The following is a 15,257-nucleotide window of genomic DNA, read 5'->3' as shown; positions in this document are numbered from 1 at the left end:
GCAAGTCCTGACTCCAAATGCAAGGAGGATAAAATTTCTGCTTTCAGCATGATGTTTAGTATTGCTTTTGATTGAAGAGTGGTAGGGTTGTGTGATTGTAACCAGTGGGGAAGGCAGAAATCGGAATGCATTTACGTTATCTATATTAAAACAATCACATTGACTCTTATGCAGTCATGTGAAAAGATTGGACATGAATACGTAGATGTTTATGGAAACTTTTGTCAAAAGGATGGACTTGACAGGCTATGCCAGGAGGACAAGAGCCTTTTATCAGAAAATAGAGCTACCCAGAGGGGTCTTTCTGTCAGGATTTTCAGGAAAATCCCTAAAATGGTTTGTACAGCTGGAAAGATGGACAAAAAAAAAAAGAGATGGCAAATGTTCTTGCAAGGCAAACTTGTTAATTTGCTTTGCTCCTGCAAGGGCCATGTGTTGCTGTCCCTGCCATGCCAAGGACACAGCACACGACCAACCCTGGTCTCAGTGTAGTCAGGCAGCCCGCTCAGAGGCTTAAACTGAAGCCTGTGCTGAAGTCCTCAGCTGAACAGGGGCTTCTCAGTGACGCATGACAAAGCCAAAGAGTTCTGCATGCAGATAAACATTGAGTGGAGTGTTGGCACTGGGAGGTGTGATGACAAGCTCTGTTCTTGCTCTGCATCAGCTGTGAACACAGCCAGGTGACCTCCAAACTGAACGTTCCTTTAGCCTGGAAATAAATGTATTTGGTGTTTTGTTTTTATTTATTTATTCTGTAAGTAGCCCCACTTGTATCAAGGTGGGATACAAGACTTAATGACAAAAAATGGGTTCTAAACTTTAGCCCAGGGAACAGAAGCAACCTTCTTTGAGCTGGGGCATCCATTCCTATGGTACAGATAGACACACTCATGAATAAGGCAGACCAACGTGTTTGCTCAAAGTACGGTGAACATTAGCATTCACAACTGAAAAACTCCTCAGTTACTGGTGATTAAGTGGCTAGCAGAAACTGAGGCTAAATAACAGCAACCTGCAGTAAGTAACCGAAGCAGTGGAAGTCTCTTGCTAGAGAACAGCAATGTTAAAGATGTCCTCAAATATTCTGCCACCTGAATCGGATCCTCCTACAACAGAGATTAGCAAAAACTGCAGTGCAAAAGATCCATGCAAAAATCTCCACATGCCTCGTAGCCTGCTATTTTGGGACCTCTGCAATCACAGTGCTGAGCACCTTGCATCCAGACTGTCCTCGGAAATCAGTGGAATATATAGCAAAGGCAGGTGCCATTTGGCATGGCTCAAAATACTGCAATCTCAATGGGAGAGTAAGCGGAGGTTTGGACACGTCCTCTGCCTGGGGAGAACTTCCTTTGCTGTATACTAAGATTCAAACCTTCCCCATTAGTTTCATGATGAGGAATTGTGAATCGATACCTTATTTCTGTGTCCCTAAGACTCTCCAAGTGCTTTCTGGTATTATGAGACCGACAAAACAATGTGAGACAAGTTAATATTGTTGTACCCATCTCACCAATGAGTAGGTAGAGGCACATAAAGAAGTGACTTGCGTGATGGTCTAACAAATCTGTCAAAGTTGAGAACAGTAACCTACAAAGTCTACGTCCATATTCCTCACCGCAACCTTCAGTTCCACCTCTGTCACCCACTGTGCATTGCCTTGTGGCAAGAACCTAGAGGTCAGGTAGGATGGTAAGGAAGAGGAGAAATAGTGAAATGTCCTTCTTGCAGATTTGTGCTTTCAAGTCTTGTCTGCTCAAGATGCTTGTTGTGGTTGCAGTACCTACTCCATGTTGCTTCAGCAACTCCTTATAATCCCATAAACCAAACGCTAGTCACTAAAAAAGGCAGCTGCGAGCAAACCTTAGAATTTGGGGATCAGAGGACATGGGAATCCCTCAGTCCCCACTCTTCAAAAGATAAATAATAAATTTCCAAAGCTCTCACATTCACTTGTGCCTTCTTGCATAATGGTTGTCTTAGTGAATTAAGAGGAGGAAATGTACAGCTATTCACCTTACAAATTTGTTGGGAAATTCCTCTTTTAAAAGTGCTGAATTTCTCAGAGGTAGAATGCACATTAGTGTATGTTACTTTAACAGTTATGCTGAGGAGTCTGAGTGACAAAACTAGGAGCAATGTTTCTGCTTATTGTCATATCTCGTCCCAGTGAAGTGCATCTAAAACATGATGGATGGATGAAGCTACATATGGAATCACTCTGAAAATCACAGCAAATTCTGTGTAGCTGAAACCAGCAGCATCCAAACTTTGCTCCGTGGGCTTCTGGTGGCTACCATAGCAAGTGGTCTGACACATCTGGCTAATCCACGGACCTGTGCCCGATGATATGCCTGGTTTTTGCATGAGTAGGCTAGAGCGAGGTGGTGCTACATGGTCACAGAAGTCCATGACCCCCTTGGAACTGTAGTCTGAGTGCTTCTGTATCATGGTCACTGGAAATAGGGTTGCAGTGGGGTCGGGAGTGTATGTGCAGAATCATGTGAGCTGAGATTAAATTCACTCATATAACCCTACCTAAGCACGGATGCTTTAGCAGTTCTACTCTGTGATGCTCTGTGATACAAAATTATAAAATCTGGGCCTTTTTTTTTTTTTGAAACGCAAATATAATGACTGAAGAAGATATTTGAAGCAATCTATTTCCAGGAAGGACAAAATGTTCCTGTTGCTTTTCCAAATTGTGATGGTTACCCTGGATTTGTGGGAGATACTGAAGGGAGAACAGACTGTGCTAGACCAAGAGTTATATTAGGAAATGTCTGGAGAGTCTTGTGCTACTTGAGTTACAATGATAACTGTTTTCAGTAAAATAAAGGTTGCTGCATAGTATTAAACTGCGCTGCCAGAATGGCTTGCTGATATCCTGACCTGTTGAGCAAGAATCATTTACACTATGTGCTCTTAGAGATATTGCCGTTGCCTTGCATATCTGAAAATGGCTGTTTGTGTGATAGCCTTCCTGGTGGGAAAAGGCCTCCTGGATCGCAGCATTTTATGGCTCTGTCTAGGGAAGTCCTTTCAGTCATCTAGATGCTGCTCCTCCCATGTAGATGTAGGGATGGCACTGTAAGGGTCCATGATGACTTTTGCACAACGAATAATCATCACAATCAGGAAGAGACAGAGGAAGACGAAACATGCTAATGTCAGTCCCTTGTCCACATCGACGTACACAGGCTCTGGGGTTGGTCCCTCCATTGTTTATGTCGCTCTTCATCTGTGTTTATGTTTGCTCCTAACATCATCAACCACCTGCCAAAAAAAAAAAAAAAAAAGACTGCATCAGACACAGGTGATTGCTGCTCTGGAGTATGGGGAAACTCAGGGGTGGAAATAAAAAGAGAAAACCTCTGTGATATGTTCTTGTAGGGAAATGAAGCTGCTGGGAATGTCATAGTTCAGGTAACTGACAGCTGTGAAAGGAAGAAACCTCATCTCCACCTTAATTTAGCCCATGAATGCTTCTTGCTAAAATATTAGACAATTAAAAGAGATGTTAACGAAGGAAAGAGAAGCAGTGGTGAATGAACACTATCCCCTTGAAATACCATCTCTTGAAAGAGCTACAGACGCTGTTCTTGTCTCAGCATTTCCCAATCATAATAATATTTCCCCTCTGCTAGTGTAAAAGAGCAGACAAATGGCAGAGCAGACTGTTTCTATCCCAATTTTCCTCTCTGTCCAAACACTCCCTGTCTCTCACTGGCACAAAGCGAAGTGAGAATTATGCATACTTATTTTCCATAACATTTAATCTCTGGTACTCATAGGTTCTCCAGGCAATAGAAGATTTTTAGGAGCAATATAATTTTGAAGTGGATGTTTTATCACCCAGAGAAGTACAGGTTATTGTGTGATTAGTACTAGGATTATCTTATTTGATGCAGATGCCTGTGTAGCTGAAGGTCTCGTCTGACCTCATCACCTGAATCCATAACCAAAATGTCTTCAGTAGAGGTTGACTCCCTTCTGCCTCTGCAAGTTTGCCTCTGGATAATTCCTTAGCTGCTAACACAGGTTGCTTTGCATGAAGATGCTGAAGAAGGGGAACTGACCTGGCTTGTGGAATTGGGTCACTGCCCAGGGGTGGGGGAATCTTCTCCTGACATCCACCTTTGGTCAAGGTGGGAGGTAGAAATCTTGAGGGTTACTGTTGTAAAAGAGCAGGAACATGAATGTCTTTTTAAAACAACAAATTGCTCACATCAACTGCAATAATCTAAGAACTCATCCCTGCTTTATTTGGAGAAGAGAGGTGGGAAAGAAGATGCCGATCCCTAGGGAGAACTGGGTGACACTTGGGTATCAGGTGGTCCAATTGCTTACTGTAACTACATTAATACAGTTAGGAAATATCAGGTACAGATTTCATCTACACAGCCATGTTTACCTGATTACATTTCCAGTGAGCTGCTGCTGCTGGCAGGGCTATTTCAGTCGCAGTTCACATCTGGCTGAAGCATCATGTTCTTCCACATCGTGCTGTGCCAGCTGTGAGCGGGTGTCCCAGTGACTCCTGAACTCTTGTGCCCTGCAGTGTTTTTGGTTTTTTTCTTGGGGTGAAATAAGGACCTTTTATTTGAAAAGTTCACAGTTCCTTTTCTGTCTCATAATTTACTCCTTTTCAAGTTGTTTTCCAATCTCACCACCTCCTAGATCCTACAAGGGAAGCATAAATCAGCTGGGCCCTCCAGCCTATTTTAAGCACAAGGACGGCAGATTTTTTTAATTTTCTGAAAGCACAGAAATTACTGCGACAGCTGGTTCTGCAGCAGGGAGAAGAAAGAGAAGCTGATGACACATAGTGAATGAAACCAAGCAGACATCATGTGTATTTACCAGTCACAATCTTAGGATGGGCCAGCACATTTGGGCTCATGGAGAATCACTGAGGAGAGTAGGATCAGACTTATAATGTTCACCTAGTCTGATCAGAGGTCTGTTATTCCCAGAAGACACTCTTACCACTATTTCATCAGCCAACGGATCTTATGTTACAGTCTATACCTTCATTTGGAGAAAAAGAGTCAAGGCTTTGTTAAAGGCTGAGTATTAAGTGTGGATACTTGTTTCCTTTTTGCTTTTTTTTTTTTTTTTGTGTGTGTGTGAAGCTAAAGAAAACAATGTTATCAAAACTACTAATGTAGCCCAGTCCTTCCTGAAGTATGCTTGTGAAGGTCTGACAAAGATGGATTTGTTTTTTCCCTCCTGAAATTCTGGCTATGGCACCATGTGGTGTTATTTCACAGCAAGTTACCTCCTGCAGAATGTCAGAACTACCTGGTAATTTCCATCAGTCCTGATCTTTGAAGAAAAACTGCATTTTCAATCAAATGCACTTTCTGCTAAACAGTGAATCATTTATGTGGAAAACGATCTGAGGTTCCAAGTAGAGATCCATCCCTTGGAGATTTTTCTCTTCAAAATGGCATCACACGATCTCAAGTGGAGTCGTGGTTCAGGTGCCGCATCCTTCTGCGTGCCTCTGCCCCCAGGAGTGGGGCTGGATGATGTTTCCCATGAAACACCTGAGCTGTTGTGAAGCCCCCTCTCCTACTGGAAGGGAAAAACGTGTTATGGAAAGGATATGCCAGGCAGAAAGCTTTACCCAGGGCAGGGTGTAAGTGTATGGCATCTGAGCCGTAGTTTGCACAGGAAATTACAGTGACAGTTTGAATCCAGTGGTTTCAGGTTTAGGTTGATTTGTTTTGCCAGAAAGTCAGCATTTTTGGTGGGAATATAAATATTTTTTTCGAAAAGTTGCGTTCTTGAGGTGGTACAAATCACACGTCTTCCCTCCTTCTGCTTTCCCCATAAATGTGTAGTGTTTCTATGCTGCGACTACTGGTCCACATTAAGTTATTACTGATGGAGAACATATTTCTTGGGGCTGGCCAGAAGGGCCTGGCTTTCCAAGTTGCTCTTCTCACAGCTTGACTGCTCACCTGAATCTCCCTGTGCACCAGTATTGTCAGAGAGGGAAACCTCCTCTGCTGGTCCAGCTCATCGGAGCTGCAGCAACATGATGCTCGTGCTCATCCGAGTGGCGAGGTGGGTCGGGTGTCGGAAGACTTTTGGTGGTGTTCTGCGGTTCAGTACTGCAGCTGCCTCTTGGTGGCCTTGGCAGTGTGGAGACAGTTCTTGGCACTGAACAGACCTAGGTGCTGGAACGGGGCTGTGTCTGAGGCAGTTATCTCCATATTAATTTATTATTGCTGGAATATACCACTGTTCTAGATCAGGCATCTAGGCACCAGCAGAAGATGTTCCTTTGGATGGGAAAGGAGTTATTTGCACGTATTCACCAGGACTGGTTCCTCCTGAGGAAGGCCAGCTCTTTGGTTTTACCGTTGACATGCTGTTTTATTATTATTTCCTAAAAAGCTTCAGCACCGCTGCAGATAAGGATCTGCCTATGGATACACCAGTGCACAGGGAGGGAACAGGCTTGTTTCCATGGGAATATCCAGTGCACCTCATCTCTCCCAGCACGGACATGCTGCATGGCAAAGATGTGCCTACATACATGAGTGAGGGAGGGTACCACAGCTACGTGCTGCTCCCCACTGTCTGCCAGGTACTTGTAGTCTTACATCTCTGTAATAGCTGAACAACTTGTCCTGCTTATTTTCTGTTTTCCTGGTAAATGCCTCAACCTTCCCTTGCATTTCCTTGGTGCCCAGCGGTACAGCCAGATTTGGAGGGGGTGGTAGAAGCATCTTACAGGTTGATGCAGTTAGTCCATGCTGGAGGAGGCTCTGCCTGCACGTCCCACCATCTATCTCTGCCACGGGGTATGTGCTGTGTATGTGAGCAGAATGGTTTTGCAGATCCTGGTCTGGCTTGTGAAATCCTTCAGTGCTATTGAAATTAATTCTTGCTCCAGCTACAGACTGGTTGGCTGGATGCTTTGCTTTTATTTACCAGCACAGCCAAGGTTGACACTGTGTGTGTGTGTGTGTGTGAAACCAAAAAGATCAGCAGAAACAATTATAAAGTTTTATACTTGACCAATTTTAATCTGAATAGCTGAATTGCAGAGAATTACTTTTTTCCCCAGCTTGTCAGCACTGAACTGAGAATTTATTTTTTAAGTTTTTCAGATTTGTTGAAAACATAATTTGGTTTAAACAAAAGCAACAGATGGAGAAGGGCAATCCCTGGTTCAAACTATCCGGCAGTTTAGCAGTCCTGCGTGTATGCTCTTTTGTAAATCCCTGGGTGTTTCAATGCGATCTCTCCCCTTTAACTCCTGGGGGAATAGATGGGTGCTGCAGGCGGACCCATCGGCCCGGGGACGGAGCTGAGCTGGCTGCGCTGGGCAGTGTAACTCGGTACCAAAAGTGCATCTGCACTTGGCTCCTGGTGGATCGCAGAGGGCCAGGGCCAGGCAGCAGCTGTATCTCTTCAGAGGGGTTGGCGTCATTAGTTTTGATGCCCTGGCCCCCCCCAGCTTCACCTTGTCTGACTATTCTTGCAGTCAGGAGACCCTGCAGCCTGGCAGGTGTGTGAGAACAGTCAGGGACCTTGGCCTGGGGATAAAGAACTTTGGTACCTCAGTGTAGAATCTGTCCTGAGCATTTGGTCTTTGCCACTTTTTTTTGTTTCCCAGTGCTCCTTTCATGAGGGATTGCCACGGAAGAGAGGATATATTCATTTTTGATGACCTTATGTACGCAGGCAGGCAAAGACATGTTGGCATCTTCTTTAGTATACCAGCACTGTTACGGACTATATAACGCTTGTGCTCATCGGTGTGGCTGAATTTTGCAATCATTCTTACCCATGCAAAATAATTTAAAAGACATGAGTTTTTTCCAGATCTGACAATCTTGGCACTGTCACTTTAAATATTAGGTAATAATGTACCACATATATTACATCACAGCGAGCTGGTCAAAACCATACCAGTTCCTACACTGGTTAATCATATTTCCACTCATCTCAACCCATAGGATATATTTCAAAACATATTCTTTTTTTTTCCTTCTGTACTCCTTTCCCAAAACAACAGATGTGCAGGGAAGGGGAACTGTGTGATTTCATATATGCAAGCAGATGCCTACCTTCCAGGCCTGGGTAGGAAGCCTGTCACATCCCAGCATAGCAGCATTGTGGAGTTAAAATCCTTACTGTAGTCATATTTTAAAAGTTTTGTTAGTCAGTGTGGCTTTAACGGCATTCAGGCTCCACTCAGGTTCACGTCCACCCAGACCTGGAAGCAGTTCTCACCGGTGTGTTCTGGAAAAAAAAAAAAATAAAAATTCACAATTGCTCATCGCGCAGGATGTGGGCGTTACGGCTCTGTTAGGCGGTTGGGAATTGTTCCAGCGACAGCCTGAGGCAATCGGATACAGTCACACACAAGACGGATTCGTCAGATGTTCCCTAGAAGAACATTTATGATACGAAGAGTGGTGTTCGAGCCCAGAGTAGTCCTATCCTTATTTCTTCTTAAACAAGGAAAAAAATCCCATTTTTAATTCATAATGAAAGAGCAGCCAGGTCTGAATTGATAGTGTGCAGGAGTCTGCATCTGTAGTTAGTTTTTAAAAAACCTTTTATTACAAAAATGTCCAGAATAGAAGTAAAATGTTTCAGTTCTTAAACAAAATTAAGCGATAACTCTGAACTGATAGGCCAGGATTTAAAACCTATTAATTATTAGGATATTTTTCAGTCTGATTTGAGATGATATTCTTTTTTATGTGCACAGAAAACAATTTCAACCAGACAAACTCTAACAACTTGCTGGATGACAAACCCATTGCCCCACTCAATTTTGTTAACTCTGAAATGTCTTATGGCCCAGAGCCCAGGACTCCTGCCCAGCAGCACCGCTCACCAACCCGCAGAGAGATGGCACAAAACCTTGTTTTTATTCATTGAAAACCTTGATTTTATTCATTGATGTGATGGCATCTGGCCTTTGCCATGGGCCATACCTGCCATGCTAGGATCTCTATGAGCATAGACCAAAATGACAGCAACTCTTCCAGGGAAATTACGGTCTAAGTGTAAAAAACCAGACAATATTTGGCGTGAAGAGCACATGGTGAGACAGGTAATGGCTGGGACCCAATGCTGATGACCCAACACCTTGAGTACCAGTAGGACGGTGAGGTTTACTTTGCAGACAGCTTCTCTCCCATCTTTGAAGGGCATTTGGGTGCTGACCAAGTGACAGATGCTGGGTCAAGGGCCAAAGGGAAGCATTGATCGGCCTTTGATCGGTAATGAAGAGAGGTGGTGGGAAGAGGCTGTTGTGGCACTTGGAAGGGGAGGTGGCTCTCACATGTCTGGGGGAAGCTCTGAGGGAAGGTGCAGGAGCTGACCTCTGCAGTGCTATTTGGAGCTGTGGCAGGGAGAGATGTTTGTCAAAGCCAGAGGAGAGGAGGTTATAGTAATTCCAGTTGAGAAGTGGTAAGAACCTGCCTGGTTGTTTTTAGGATGCCTGTGGAGATGGTTACTCTGGGATGTTGGTGTGGAAAAGTGTTTTAAGGCTTAGGATGTGAAGGCTGGAGAGAAGAAACCAAAGATGACCTCAGATCCCAGGTGAGGAGACTCACAAGGACAGGGTGTTGCTCAGGCAAAGGAGTAGAGGTGAATGGCCAGGCAGGAAGGTGAATTGCTGCTTCAGGTATATATTGTGTGTGTCAAACTCACCTTTGATTTGAAGTTCAAATCTATAAAAGACTAGTTGGGACATTTAATCATACTCTAATATCCTTAACAAACTAGTTTTGATTAAAAACTCACTGCCTCAGAGTCAAATGCTGTAGAGAGATATAGACAGATGGTCTTCTTTCTATATCCAGAGAGCAATAATATGACCGTTACCTTCATTTAAAAATTAATTGTCCTTTAATACTTACAGTTCTTCCAGAAGAAAATCAATACTTTATTTCAGTAACTCTGGCTTCCTGTGAGCACGATTTCTCCTATGTACCTGTAGCACACAGGCAGATTTAATCTTTGTTTTTAACCCATTATTTGGCTCTTTGGTTCAGGTATTTTTTGCTTGCTTTGCATATGGACTTCCAATCTTTATGCTCAGCTTAGTTTACGCAAACTAGTTTATTCAGTCCAGCCCACTCAGTTATGGTCAAGAGACAAATAATCTTCCCTCAACACACTTGCCTTTAGCCAGCCATAAATTACTGGATGTCAGTATTCCCTCAGAAGACTCAAGGCATCATTTATGGGTGCCCCAAAAGTTGAAAATGAATAAGCATATAAATCAATCTGGGGAGAGCGTTAAAAATTGCTGCTGCACAAATGTTTCCTTTTTACATAGCCCCATGGAAAGAATAACATTAATCTTCATTGAAAAAAAGATGCAACATGCTCCTAAAATAACTGTGCGCTGCTTATAATTTGAGTGTGTCCTAAATCAAATAATCTTCTCACTCACTTGAGGAGCATGTGGTATTACCTGTTAACAAAAGATTAAAAAACAGATGGTTGTGCTTGGGAGCAAGTTGCTGTTTCGAGCTATTGAGCAAACCGATGGACAGTTGGGTTCTTGAGAGAAAACCACCTCCAGTCTCCCAAAGTTCAACTTACATGGGTAATCCTTGACTAAACTTTGCTGGAGTGAGAGCCTGTGAGAGCACCCAGGAACCTTTTTCAGAAGCTGGAAATGGTACTTCAGAGGTAAAAAAAGTGGGGTAGAATCAGTGATAGACCTTATGAGTTTCTGGCTACTGGGCACAACGGTGGGAAGTGCTAGGACTTCAGAAACGTGTGCTAGCTAAACAAGGGCAGGTGAGCCAGGCCTGAGCTGTAATGTTGTCTTTGTATCAGCTGTTTTACAACTCATAGAGAAGCAAGAGAAGAAAGGACACCCAGTGCTCCTTCAGAGACCAGTTCAGGTGTTTTTGCTACATCTCCATGGTACTGCCCTCAGTTGGCCAGGCTCTGAGCAATGTGTGAGCCAAGAGCCCAGCTCAGACATGGGAAAAAAGATCTGTGTCTCCTGTGCATGCTGCGGGGAAACTGGTTCAGTTCCCTATTTGCGTTTCTGCTGCGGGTGTAAGAGCTGCAGTGATTTTGTGACATGGTTCGCCCAGTCCTCCTTGTGGTACTCGCTTCCATCCGCGGGGCTGTTGGGATCATTGATTCATCAGGTGCTGAAATCCTTTAATAGTTGGTGCTGGGAAAATGCAAAGCAATACCTACGATATGTGAAGTTTAGATGGGCTTGGAAAGGATCATCTGTCCGCAGCAGGACCATCCTTCATTCAATATGTGTTTTGATAAGGGGTCTGCTGCTGCTTTTCTTATCACTCAGTGCTACGATGCACAAGGTGCACGTCCCCTTTCATCACGGTGAGTGGCAAATATAAAGGAGTCTTAGAGAAACAAATGGATTTTGTTTTTAAGCCAAGGCTTTTAAGGTCTGAATAGATAGGATATGAACTCATTTTAATGGAGTATCTGCTGTTTAAACTCTGCTGTTTAAATCCCGTGGAAGGAGACAAACATGCCTGTTGGTCCTGTCAGTTATTTTATAAATTAAACTGTGGCTGTTGGCCAGGAGAAGTATAAGCAAAGCTATGTAGAAATTTTTCACCGCAGCAAAGTTGACAGGGAGGAAAAACATCTTTTTTTTTTTCACTTCTGCTCTGAAAATTTTTTCTTTTTTTTTTTTTTTAATTTTAATTTTTCTTTTTTCTTTTTTTTTTTTTTTTTTCAAAAACAAAAGGTGCACTTTGAGGTAGAACAGCAACTCCTTTTTACATGAATTGTCTCCCTTGTGGTAGTGATGTCCAGTATTCTCTAACTTGCAGAATATCTCCCAGAGACACATCTTTTGCCCTTTTGTCTTGAAAAGCTACATACACCTGGATCAGACTGAGGCTGTATCAACATTTTTTACATTTGAGGAAAAGTATTGTGGATGAATGCTTATGAAAATAGTGGGGTTACACCTATAGAACTGCCACAAACATTGGCATGAAGAAATCTTGTAACCCTTGATTCACCTTGAATTGCTTATTTAAAATGAAAAGTTAGACACTAACTAATGCAGGAAACTCCTAGTCAAGAAGGCATTAAATTAATAAGTCAGAGGCAAAACAGGAAAAAAAAAAAAAAGCTACGGGTAGCTTTGCTATAGTAAAAGATGCAGGTTTTGTGCATGCAGGTACTCATCGATCTATATTGATAACTAATTCATAAGCTTTTTTAACACAGACTTTTCTCGCATACTTCAGAAATTTGCGGGGAGAGGGACATAAGAAAATAAACATAAGCAAAATTCAAGCTCAAAGGCCAGACTGCATTTAGTTCAAAACAAAATAACATGTTTTACACAGGGCTCCTGTCAAAGACGCTGCTTGTGCCTGTTCCTTTTCAGAACTGGTTTAGTCCACAGGGGACAGTAAGGATGGAAGTTTGTAGCTTGTGCTCATGCATGTAATTTACTGTGCTATTTCTCTGTCTCTTTGTGGTGATCTAATCAGAGGCGTGATGCCAGCTACACTACATCGTATCTTAAACTGAAAAAAATTTTGCAAAGGAGTCTTAAAGACTGAATGGATAAGCCATGGGATGCAGAAGTGCTCCCATGTAGGAATATGGATTTGACAGCAAAGCAGGACAAGACATTACAGACTGTTCAGCATCTGCTACCAGGTCCCTGGGCAAAAATGGACCTACAGAAAGGACAGCCCCAAAGCCCAGAGGTGTTTCTGGGTAAGGATGAAAACCCTTTAGAAATCGTTGGCAAAACCAGCCCCGCTTAAACAGATTTATCTCTCTTCGCTAGTATGAGGCGTTAGAGAAAAAAAATAATTGAAGATCTGAAATGAAAAGTTAGGGGCCTCAGGTGATCTGAAATGAGTTTGGGCTAGGGCTGTGTCAGGAGCAGTGCTTTGTGCTGCATGAGACACCCAGAGAAGCTTGCTGCTCCTCACCCTCTCCAGCTGGAGAGCCAGAATTGTTGCAGCATGTTAGCTAATTTTGGTTATAATTTGCCAACAGGAGAAGTAGAAATATCATTACTAGACTTTTCCCTGTTTTCTCAGGAGAACAGTTTTTCTCTTGCTATTATAAGAACTGGGAGAATGAAAATTGGCCCATTTTCAGAGACACTGAGTGCCTGGAGCACCATCTGGAATCAGTGCGACCAGACAAACAATTTAACATCACAGAAAATCTTCCTGTTTTCAGGCCCCCTCCACCCCTTTCTGCACAATTCTGCACGTGAATGCTGCACAAAAGCTCCTTTCTGATGAGGATCCAGTTGGCATGAAGATAAACTATATTTTCAACCCTCTCCCAGCAGGGATGGATTGTATTTTCCTTCAGAGAGAGGCCAGATGATTTTTATTACAAATGAACCAAAACCTTGAGGCAGGACATGCATTACATTTCCATGACAGCACTGGCAGGAGTGAAGGATCCTGATAAGAATTTAAGGATAATTGAGCTCTAGTCTCCAGCTCTGCAGGTAGATAACAAATGCAGCAGCCTCCAAATTCTGTGTGCCACCGAGTGAGGTTGGTTGAAAGGATAAATGGCCCATTGCTCAGGAGAGTGAGGATCACTCAGGATCCTGAGTCTGTCCCAGCTGTTCAGGGTCTCTGTCTCTTGTCCTTCACAGGACACGCGGACTGTACCTGTACCAGTAAATCAAGTGTGTCCCAGGCTGTTTTCTGGCATTGAGGCTGGCTGGCAAAGAGCAGCGCATGCAAACACTGTTAAATTTGCTTGACCTCTGTAACAGGTCGTTGTACTACAATGTGTTTACATAGAGGGATGACAAAATAAACTTGTGAACTTTGAATTATCTTTTAGTTGCAGAATATAGAAGAAGTGCCAGATGGATGGGTGTAAAATACAGTTTGTGTATAAGCAAAGACAGAGAACAGTCAAAAATGATCTCTGAGAATGGTAAAGCAATTGGACACTTTCTGAATGGGCTTTGGTGGCATCAGGTGGGCAGAATACGGGTTTAGTGATCACCAGCACAGCCTGACATTGAAGACTGTCCAAGTGGTGAAAAGCCAGCCAATGGCTCCTACCTTGCCGACATTCCTGTTTCTGGGGCATGATCCCAAGTCTGCTGTCCTGAGGCACCCAAGCCCTGGGGGACTGCTGCAAACTGGGCTGTAATGCCATCCCCGAAGCAGCTCCGACTGCAGTATCCCTGAAGCAGCTCTGACTTATGCTAGTGATGGCTTTGGCCATAGCTTGCTTTGTGCTTGGGGTTTTGGGGTTTTCATTCCCTTCTTCCCTCTCATCCCAATCTGTATTGGCAGTAGTACCAAGTACAGTCAGTGGCCTGAGTTTTACCTGTGTTGCTACATGGTTTCGTTTGTTTTTTTTCTGATTGTGCTCTCAGTACGCGTGCAGTCATTTCATCACATCAAGAAAGGTCCTTTCCTCAGCTGGAAGCTCATTGACTATTCTATAAAACTTGTCAGAGCCACTCTTTAATTAAGACTGTACTGAAAGGAGCTTTGATTCCAGACATGTATTACAGCCTGATGTTGTTTTCTTTGTCATTGCAGCAGATTATTGGAAGTGTAGTCCTTGATTAAAAAGGTTGTGTGCAATTACATTCCATCTCCACATCTCCAGCTAGATCAGTAGCTTGTCAGCGGGTCATTGCGAATCAGACTGCCAGAACCTTTGTACATGTTCAATTTATAAAAGACTGTGTTTCTGGCACAGCACCCGATAGTCCTATACAGCCAATACCTTATTAATGCGCCATTAGCCACAGGGGACATTTTTAAGTGAACCTAATGTACAGGTAGCTACGAGGGTTTGCCTGAACTGACTCAGCAGTTTGGAAGGTCTTTTCTCCCTTGCAGGGATAACGCTAACTTCCAAATGTGCTTAAATGTCCCAAGTCTAAATTCTTGTGTTCCCCTTCTAGCCACCGTTATTATTTTGGTTTCTGGTGGACTAGGATCGCTGCAATATGAAAGCAGGTTGGTGTGCTGAGGAGCCGATACCTCCTGTTAGGGAGCAATCTTTAGAACAACTGAAATAGTCAAAGGGATGGTCAGTTGCTTTAGAAATGCCTGAAGAAGCTGGGACTTTCCAGTTTGGGAAAAATGTGGCTGAGGAATAATTATGTTTGAGCTATACAAAGTCACAGATCAGGTGGGTGGGAAAACGGTTTCCTCCTAAATAAAAAAAAAAAAATTGCCAGTTTCCAAAATAGGGAAAGTTTGAGGCATCCAATGGAACTAGTAGGAGATCAGCTTGAAACAGAA

At 43.2% G+C, this 15,257-nt stretch overlaps 1 protein-coding gene across 1 annotated transcript; it reads right to left on the bottom strand.

Annotated features, from left to right (window-relative positions):
* Positions 1-498: 498 nt before the first annotated feature.
* Positions 499-8,233, bottom strand: CTXND1 (cortexin domain containing 1). Its single transcript, XM_055814871.1, has 2 exons — positions 8,091-8,233; positions 499-3,276 (listed from the first exon to the last, which is right to left on the bottom strand). Exon 2 carries the CDS (start codon positions 3,220-3,222, stop codon positions 3,043-3,045), a length of 180 nt encoding a protein of 59 aa, XP_055670846.1. The 5' UTR covers positions 3,223-3,276; positions 8,091-8,233; the 3' UTR covers positions 499-3,042.
* Positions 8,234-15,257: the final 7,024 nt, after the last annotated feature.

Source organism: Falco peregrinus, chromosome 1 (genome assembly GCF_023634155.1).
Source record: "Falco peregrinus isolate bFalPer1 chromosome 1, bFalPer1.pri, whole genome shotgun sequence".
Classification (NCBI taxonomy): Eukaryota; Metazoa; Chordata; class Aves; order Falconiformes; family Falconidae; genus Falco; species Falco peregrinus.
This window is presented reverse-complemented; position numbering and strand designations above follow the sequence as displayed.